At 46.6% G+C, this 10,038-nt stretch overlaps 1 protein-coding gene across 1 annotated transcript in view; it reads left to right on the top strand.

The window, feature by feature from the left end:
• The first annotated feature begins 293 nt into the window (after positions 1-293).
• VKORC1L1 (vitamin K epoxide reductase complex subunit 1 like 1) overlaps positions 294-10,038 on the top strand; it is a 58,620-nt gene continuing 48,875 nt past the window's right edge. The window contains exon 1 of the mRNA XM_075565020.1: positions 294-522. Coding sequence (XP_075421135.1) covers positions 329-522 — 194 coding nt within the window. The 5' untranslated portion in view covers positions 294-328. The remainder of the gene's footprint in view (positions 523-10,038) is intronic.

The raw sequence follows: 10,038 nt of genomic DNA, 5'->3' as shown, positions 1-10,038 counted from the left end.
GCCCCGCCCCTCCCGCGCGCCGGCCCGCCTCAGGCCCCGCCCCCTACGGTTGCGCGGCCCGCCCCTCGCTCCGCGCCCGCGCGCGCCTTCCCCGCCCCGCCGGGCTCACGCCTGTCGGGGCGGTTGGGCCGCGCGCCCGCGGGGGCGGGGCCCGGAGGAGGCGGCCGAGCCAATGGGGCGCGGCGGCGGCGGCGGCGGTGGCGGCGGCAGCGGAGGCGGCGGCGGCAGCGGCGGCGACTGGGTCGGGCCCCGACGGGCGGCGGCGGCTGAGGTGGAGGCGGCGGGCGGCGGCGGCGGCGAAGGCGGCGGCGAGGGCGGCGGGGGGAAGATGGCGGCGCCCGTCCTGCTGAGAGTGTCGGTCCCGCGGTGGGAGCGGGCGGCCCGGTACGCAGTGTGCGCCGCCGGGATCCTGCTCTCCATCTACGCCTACCACGTGGAGCGCGAGAAGGAGCGGGACCCCGAGCACCGGGCCCTCTGCGACCTGGGGCCCTGGGTGAAGTGCTCCGCCGCCCTGGCCTCCAGGTAGCCGGCGCGGGGAGCGGGCGGGCGGATGAGGGCGGAGGCCGAGCCGGGAGGTGGCAGCGCTCGGGCCTGGGGGCCGCGGGGACCGACGGCGCCGGGCCGGGGGGCGGCGGCCGCGGGGGCGGCGGGGCGCAGGCCGCGAGCCGGGCGGGGACGCGGTGGCAGCGGGCACGGCCAGGGGTCGGGGGGCCGCGCGGGCGTGCGGAGGGTGGGTCCGGGCCGGCTTGACAGGTTCCCAGCTTGGGGTGGGGGCCCTGCACCGGGTGCCTGGAGGCCGCCGTCCCCGGAGCCCCGCAGCCCGAGGCTGTGGCGGGTCGCTTCCCCACCGCCTTCCCGGGTCTAGGACAGGTGTTTCCCAAGGCCTCTTTGTACTCCGGCGCGCGGAGCGGAGGGAAGGAGCAGACTTCTTGAGACGGTGACATTTGCGGGCGAACGCGAATTTGACCGTGCTCTGGAAGGAGATACGGTCACTTCGCCTGTCTGATTTCTTGGACTACCCCTCATCTGTGGCGACGCGGCCAGGAGAGGGGAATGGCCCGAGTTAGGGTGTAGGTGCAGCTTAGGTGAGTGCGAGAGGACTAGGTCCTGTTGTAGGCATTAGGGTGACTTTTCAGCGTCTTGATTAGTAGACTGGGACACCCCACAAAGGAACTACGGAAAACACACGCTCTGCTGAGCAGGAGAGTTGAGGTATGCTGTTGGTAATTGTAGGTGTGTGTGTTTTTTTTTAATGTGATTGATCTGTTCCATACAGTTTCTTTTTTGCATCCAATTTTCCTGGGTGAGTTAACTTTGGAAAAAAACCCAACGAATTGACATGGAAGAAAAGTAGCTGCCGGTTTGTATATTCTAATTTATTTAGGGGAGGGGAATTCATAAAATCAGAACAGAAGTGCAAGCATTAATTTTCTAAATTGGTAAGTTCCAGGATTAATAGAGAGTTTTTGAAAGGGAGTGAATACATCCGAGCCGTTCCCCTGACTCTTGATGTAGGAATTGCTGGGTAGACAGAAATGTACAGCTCCCTGGTTTCTTTTGACCCGCATGTTGTGATTAAGTAGTAGATACGCTGGCTTCGAGTTTGTCTTTTACAAATTAGCTTCCCAGCTAGGCAACCTTTTTTTGTGGATCCAGCCAATCTCAGCTCCTTTGCTGCTAAGTCCAGGCCCTGTTTCTGGTTAGTGGACAGGTGGTCATCATGACGGCTGCATTAAACATTAAAAGTAAAGAAAGACAAGACAGCTAGTTGTTGAGAGTTGCAGAAACATACATGCTGCTGAAAGCGCACACAGCTGGGTGCAGTTTGAATTAAGTTCATAGGCTTTAGTAGACTGTCAGCCACTGAGGGGGTTTGTGCTGTGTTGGGGTTTTTCGCGCTATTTCTCATTGGAAAGGTACTTTTCCACTTAAAATACTTTCCTCCTAGAGTTAGTTGAGTAAGGAATAAAAAAAGACCATCTGTCAGGGTTTTTTAAAAAAAAGAAAGCCAACTTTGGATATTTTTAGGCAGAATTCTGACCCGTTTATAAGTTCTCTGGAGGCCCAGAGTCCTTAATATATTTAAGTGGACTTTTACCATTTGGTATGGACCCAGCCAGTACTTTATGTTCTCCTAATTGTATGTTTCCTAAGATCTGAAAACGGACTTTCATTTAAAACAGTGTTTCTGATGCATGTAGTTGGAATTCCCAATCCCATCCCATCTCTGTTGAATCAATTCCAACTCATAGCCACCCTCCCTACAAAGGGCTTTCTGAGGCTATAAATCTTTATAAGAGCAGATAGCTTGCTGAGCGGTTTGTGGATTTGAACAGCTGACCTTGCAGTTAACAGCCCAGCGCTTTTCCAAAAGTGCCATCTAGATGTTAGATATTTATAGTTAGGTGTTTTGCGAAATTCAGGGCCTTATGTTCCCCCCCTTTTATAGATCTCCATGAAAATATTACCATCAAGGACCATAGATTTCAGTGTAACAATTTCTTTCTTATTTTAGACATGGATTTAACATGTTGTGACTGAAACTAATGTGTAATTGTGTAGCTCTGTACATAAAATGTTTTAAATTTAATGTTTGTTACAAGGAAGATTACTAAAACAAACTCTTAACAGTTGCCATCTACTGGCTAAGTCACAGTGTCTCCATGATAGCTAGGAATAAGACATGCTAAAAGAGGACTAAGGAACCCTAGTGGTGCATCAGCTAAGTGCTGGACTGCTAGTAGTAAGGTTAGTGGTTCAAATCCACCAGCCTTCCTTAGGAGCAAGGTGAAGCTCTGCTTGAGAGTAAAGTTTAAGGGTCTCGGAAACCCCAAGGAGCATTCTCTTAGGTCCTTCCTGTAGGGTCACTCTGAATGAGAACCTACTTGATGGCAGTGAGTTTAATAAGGTGACAAAACTTACTTGCCATGTGTAACATAATTTCAAGACTTCTGCTCTTTGACCAGCATGCTTATAAATTACCTCCAGAAACATACATAGGAAATAAAGTTTTCTTTTGTGTTTTGCTAAGGTAAAAGGGGACTTAAGCAAAGAGATCACTGAACATCCTTTAGCTTAATAGAGTATCAATTGCCATCTACTAGCAGTATCTATAGATGGGATTGTTTAAAGGAATGAAAGTTGGAAGCTGGTTCGTGTGAATGGAACTGAAGGTACAGGAGGAGGGAAGGAAGCTGGTCCTGAGGATGGTTCGCTCTCATCACTCAGTGTGACTCTTGTGACTTTGGATGGCATGTTGTTGTTGTCCTTAGGTGCCATGGAGTCGGTTCTGACCCACAGTGACCCTGTGTCAAACAGAACACACTGGAGAAGGACATCATGCTTGGTAAAATAGAGGGGGCAGCGAAAACGAGGAAGACGTGCCTGAGATGGCCTGACGCAGTGGTTACAACAATGAGCTCAGGCACAGGAACAGGACCAGGCGGTGTTTCCTTCTGTTGGATGGCATGCATTCCCTTTATTCTCATTCTTCCGTTCCTAGTGAGAGATCCATGAAAGAATGGTGAGTGTGTGTGTGTGTGTGTGTGTGTGTGTGTTGAAATCCTCAAGAGTTTGGGGAGTGTAAAGGGAGTACTTTTGGATTACCATTTGGTATGGACCCAGTACTTTATGTTCTTACTGTATGTTTCCTAAAATTTGAAAACAAATTTTCATTTAAAACAACATTCTGATGCATGTTGTTAGTATTCCCACCCCTTATATTATTATTTTAAAAAGGAAAAAAAGGCAGCTGACCTTGAATTGCTAATTAAAAAATTTGACCAAGGACAGCCAATAAAAACAGCAGCAATAACCCCCATCATGATCAGCTGTTTTCATCATCTCATCTAAAAGAAAAAGGTAGAAAGACTAGACTAGGATTTCTGAATACAAGAGTTTTAAGTTAAACCATTTTGCTGTATTAAAAGTTTACTCATCCTGTGTTTCTTTATTTAAGTTAGTGAATCCCCCCTCAAACCCACACCAGCCTGCCAGCCCACATTTCTTTAGTAATGTAGTAACCCACAGAGTGTAGTGGGTTACGATCTTTTGGACTGCTAACTGAAATACTAGCTGTTCGAACCCACTCTCTGCCCCTCAGGAGAAAGGTGAGGCACTCTGGTCCTCATGTTGTATAGGGTCCCTTGGAAGTTGGAATTGACTCGGAGGTGGGTTTGATTTTGTATTTTGTATCCAAGAGTCTGGGTGGGGTCCCAGTTCTGCCACTTGCTAGCCTCACAGCTTTAGACTAGTTGTGGGGGTACTTCCATTTCTTCTCACATTCTTATGTTAGATGGGAGGGAATAAGAAAATAGCGGGGGCTTCAAAAAGTTTATGGAACAATTGAATGGAAAGATAATGGAAAATTTCCACATACTTTTTGAAGTCCCCTTGTATGCTTGGCTATGTGTGTGTTATGCTAGGTTAATGGTGATGCATACATATACCTGGAATGAAGTGTGTACTCAGTTATTTAAAAAACAAAAAGCCAAATTTCCTGCTATCAAGTTGATTCCAACTCATAGCAACCCTCTAGGAAAGAGAAGAGCTGCCCCTGTGGGTTTCCAAGGCTGTAAGTCTTCACAGGAGCAGGTTGCCACACCTCTTCCCCAAGGGGCAGCAGGTGGATCCAACCAGCTGACCCTGTGGCACAGTTAGCAAGCAGCTGAACTCATAACCCGCTACACCACCAGGGTACCTCTAATTAATTAGAGCTGTTGTACATGGAAGGAGCCCTGATGGCAATGCATAGTGTTACTCTGTAGGCTGTTAACCACAAGGTCCAAAGTTTGAGGCCAGCAGCTGCTCTGAGGCTTTCTACTATAAAGAGTTACAGTCTCAAAAACCTTCAGGGGCAGTTCTGCTCTGTCCTATAGTGTCACTGCGAGTCCAAATTGACTCAATAGCAGTGAGTTTGTTTTGCAGTATTTGATGATAAAGTTCTTTAAGTGGAATAAGATTTTTTTAATGATAAGTATATTCATGTATTTGAAGTATGAATAGTTGAGAGACTATTAGTAGTGTGAATTGTTTAGAGACAGAATATTTGAGGAGCCTTGGTAGCACATTGGTTAAGTATTTCCCTGCTAGCCTGGAGGTTGGTGGTTCAAACCGACCAACCTCTCCATGGGAGAAAGCTGAGGCTGTCTGTGCCTATAAAGATGTACAGTCTCAGAAGCCCTGTACTGAAGCAGTACTGAAGCGCAGTAGCTGAGAGTGTTTGTTCCCTCGCCTGTGGTGGTGTTGAGCTGACTCCAGCCCATTGTGATCTCGTGTGTCAGAGTAGACTTGTGTGTTCCACAGTGTTTTCAGCAGCTGATTTGGGAGTAGACTGATTTCCAGGCCTTTCTTCCAGGTGCCTCTGGGTAACCTTGAACTTACAACCTTCCAGTTAGCTGAGCACATGAACCACTTGAATGACCCAGGGACTCCTAAAAAGACATTTAAAACCCCCCACCAAATTCACTGCCATTGAGTCAATTATAAGCACTGCACCATCAGGACTCCTTATAAAGACTTAAAATTCCCTTAAAACAATTTCAAAAGACAAGAGAAACAAAGTTAAATGCAGACTCTTTCCTGAAGGTATTTTCTTACAAGACGCTTGAGACAGGTTTGTATGTCAGCAAGAGTACAAAGGGTCTCCTTGAAAAGGCCTGACAAGTCTACAGTAGTTCCTAAAACTGTATCCTAGTTTGAAAAATCACGGGTCCTTGTGATCGAACTATGGAATGTTATCTCTGTACGAGCTCCAATAAAATGATTGAAATTAAAGAAAAATCATAGGTCCAGAGCAACTCGATTTTTTTTGCAGAATGTTGGACTTATACTTTTCCTATAAAGAGCCCTGGTGGCGCTATAGAGTGGTGGTACGCTGCCAACTCTAAGATCAGCAGTTCGTGACCACCAGCTGTCCATGGGAGAAAAAATGAGGCTCTTTATTCCTGAAAGGGTTTCTAGTCTTGGAAACCCTACATAGGATCACTATGTGGAGGAATTGACTCTGGCAGTGAAGAGTAAGTATCTGCCCTATAGCTTAAAAAAAAGTAGTGCCAGCTAGCTGGGTGTCACATATGGTTGGTGCTTGACTATTAAATGGCAGTTTGAACCCCTCCTTCTTAAAGATAGGGCGTTGGTTGTCCCTAGCTCCTGAGCATAAGCAGTGGTGGTGAGCTGTCAGGAAGGCTTTGCGTACTAGCCAGAGAAGAGGCTGACTTCTGTAAAGAATCACACTCTCAAGAACCCACGGGGCCACTTCTAGCCAGAACCGACTCGATGGCAGGGCATTGGGTTTTAGAGACAGTTGGAGGTAGGGAAAAACAGAAATAGAATTTGACTCTGCCCTGGTGGCTGGCCTTTTTTTTTTTTTTTTTTTTTTTTGAGAGAGAGGTGTCACAATGTCACAATTGTGGCATTCTGTCCTCAATTGCTAACTGAACTTTGGTGGTTGAAGCCCATCCGGGGGACTTCAGAAGAAAGGCCTGGCTTTCGTCAAGATTACAGCCAAGAAAACTCTAAAACACAGCTCTCTGTATCTATAGGATCACCATGCATTGGAATTGACAGCAGCGGGTTTGGTTTGCTGGTTGCGTCTCACAGCCCTGCTGCACAGAAACAGGACATCTGGGCCTGGGACTCCTTTCCTCTGTGATTGGGGGGAACAGAGGAATCCTGGTGGTGCTGTGGAGTAAGCTTTGGGCTGTTAACTGACAAATCACTGGTTTACGTTCAGTAGCTAGCCGCCTTGTGGGAGAAAGATGGAAATTGGCTTCCGTAAAGAACTACAACCTCAGAAACCCAAATTCTGTGAGTTGGATTAGACTAGACCTTGGTTCTGGGGAACAGCATGAAGAATGGCATGAACCTGTGGAACACTGTCCAGCTGTCCTATCTGAGCGAGATACAGGCACACCTGGGTTGGTAACAGACTGGTATCTCTGGAGTTTGGCCAGAAAAATGAAAAACAGACAGACATTCTTGTAAGCCTAGGGACAAGCTCAGAGTCTCGGGTTTTCTTGTCTGAATGGGGGGGCTCCAACAGTCAGTCTTTACGCTTTGTTCCTCAGAATCTCAGCTCCATGGAGGCGCAACTGGGATTTCAGGAGCCATACGATTCACAATGTAACACTTTAAACCTTAAAACACTATAAGCAATTGTGTCCTTACCCTTATTGGAAACCACTACTTTGTAGCTATCAGGTTATCCTGAGGAAGTTACTGTGTTGCATGAACACAGCCATTCCCCAGAGGCTACATCCTGCACTGTTGCATCTGTGTGTTGTTGTTGTTAACACACTGTGCTGTTGATCTCAACTCATAGCGACTTTCTGGGAAAGTGTACGGCAGAGGGAACACTGCCTGGTCCTGCACCAGCCTCACAAGCCTTGCCTGTGTTTGAGCTACTGTTGCAGCCACTGTGTCAGTCCATCTCCTTGAAGGGCTCTCTCTTTTTGCCTGAGCATCTACTTGACCAAGCCTATGATGTCCTTCTCCAGGGACCGGTTCCTCCTAATAACATGTCCACGGTATGTGAGGCGAAGTCTCTCCCACCTCAGTTCTTCCAGAGAGCGTTCCGGCTGTCCTTTTCCAGGACAGATTTGTTTTTGCTTTTGCAGTCCATGATTACTTAATATTCTCTGCCAACACCATAATTCATAGGTGCCCATTCTTCGGTCTTTCTAATTCATGGTCCAGTGTTGGCATGCATTTGAGGCCATTGAAAACACCATGGCGTTGGCCAGGGGCACCTTAGTCCTCAAAGTGACATTTAAACAGCATCAGTGAAATTACGAGATTATAGAGATGGAAAGTTGATGACTGGCTGCCCGGAGTTAGGGTTGCCAGCGGGGGTGGCTCCAAAGCTGTCACATGAGGGAACATTGTGATGACGTAAAATAACTAGAAGAGAAAAGGGGTAGTACACATAGTTGGAGGGAAATAAGGAACAGAAAGAAAAAAGAAAGTTATTCATAGTATTAATTAGGTAACAATCCTCGGAATAGCGTTTTTTGCTGGCTTTGATAATTGAAATTTCCCAAAATGTTAATAATGATTAGAAAGATTGTAGCTTTCTGTTGATATTCATAAAATTATCTGAGTGTTATTTGCTCATGGAAAAATGATATAAGCAAATTCCCGGTTGTAAAATTTGTTGCATTCTGTAAGCCTTTGCTCACATCACAATAAAAAGTTTAAAATTATTTTTACCAATACTATTTGTGATTACCAAGTATTCACCTTGCTTAATATTATTAAATATTTAACCTTGAAGCATTCAACTACTTTCGGCTTCTGGATAGATGTAATTGGATCTTTCCAAACCAAAAACCAAACTCACTGCCATCAAGTTGATTCCTACTCATTGTGACCTTAGAGGAGAGGGTAACACTGCCCCTGGGAGTTTCTGAGACTGTCACTCTTCATGGGAGTTGAAATTCCCATCTTTCTCCCACGGAGCATCTGGTGGTTTTGAACTGCTGATCTTCTCGTTAGCAGCCTAACCCCTCTGCCACTCAGGTTCCTAATTGACCCTTAGGTAGCACGAATCATTTGAAACGGAGTTGGGTGTCAGAGTAGAGTAGCAGTGTGCTTCAAGGGGCTCTCGTAGCTGATTTTTCTGAAGCATGTAGACTGCCAGGTCTTTCTTCTAGGGCAGCGGTTCTCAACCTGTGGGTCGCGGCCCCTTGGGGGGGGGCATAGAATGGCCCTTTCACAGGGGTCGCCCGATCTCACCCCAACATGAGAAACTGTATTAAAGGGTGGCGGCATGAGGAAGGTTGAGAACCACTGTTCTAAGGCACCTCTGAATAGACTTGAACCTCCAGTCTTTTGAGGATAGCATTAGCATATCATTAACAAGCAAACTCCTAACCATTTGCAAGTGGTGAATCAGATTTTCTTGATCCCAGCCAAATAAACCCACTGTTAGAGACCCATGTAAGGTTTTTAAAGCTGTAAATCAAAGGAAACAGATAGTTCCATTTTTCTCTTGAGGCTAGCGGGCTTGAACCATCTACCTTGTTCTTGATGGTATGCAATAAAAACAAACTCAGTTTGTTCTACTCCTGTCCCAGTCATCTATAATTTAAATAGGTGTTCATCCGAACAGCTTCACTGTTCTCATTACAAACGTTAGAAATTTGAATTTTAAAAATACACACATAAGGTAAAATTTCGATGCACTCTGTTCCTCATATTGGAGAGCCACAGTAAATTTCACTTAGAAAGGAAGAATTTCTTTCCTAAAAATATTTGTGCTAGCCATCAGAGTATGGCCTTCCTTACTATGGGCTTGGATAACTTGAGGTGAACTTTAAGGACAGCTGTAATGTGATTGGTGACACCTTTCAAAACGACTGTATTTGAGGAGTAAATTAGCAGAGGATCGAGGACAAAGTAAAGGACGCAAGTGGGTGTTGTACTCACCTCTGCTGTGTTGGATAAACTTGATTCCTTGGCTCCTGTGTGTGGTGTGAGTAGTTCAGGTCACAGGCTCCTTACCGGAATTGAAATCTTGACTCCATGCCTTAAACTCTACATGGTTGTTCCTTCTCCACAAATGAAGGTAAAGCAGGTAGCTCTGTCTCCTGGGGTTATTGCAAACACGAAGCGCCGCACCAGGTCATGAAAAAGGCTTTAGCACAGGGCCTGGCATAAGTGCTCATGAAGATTAGGTGCTATTATCATTATTATTAAAGGAGCCCTGATGAATCTTCGTGGTTTTGTGTTGGACTGCTAACCTCAAGGTCAGCAGTTCAAAACCACCAGTCTACTCCCACAGAGTTACAGTCTCAGAAACCCACAGGGGCAGCTCCACCCTGTCTTTCAGGGTTGCTGTGAGTTGGCATTGACTTGATGGCAGTGAGTTTTATTGTTAATACATAGTTGAGGATTTTTTTAAAGCCTGTGTCACAACCATTTTTGTATGTTATTAAGAATCTCACCACCAAGAGGAAGGTGGGGGGAGAAAGAGGGAACTGATCACAATGATATACATAGAGCCCCCTCCCAGGGAGATGGACAACAGAAAAGTGGGTG

Source organism: Tenrec ecaudatus, chromosome 12 (assembly GCF_050624435.1).
Source record: "Tenrec ecaudatus isolate mTenEca1 chromosome 12, mTenEca1.hap1, whole genome shotgun sequence".
Classification (NCBI taxonomy): domain Eukaryota; kingdom Metazoa; phylum Chordata; class Mammalia; order Afrosoricida; family Tenrecidae; genus Tenrec; species Tenrec ecaudatus.
The sequence above is the reverse complement of the archived record's forward strand: the minus strand, read 5'-3'. Positions and strand labels throughout refer to the sequence as shown.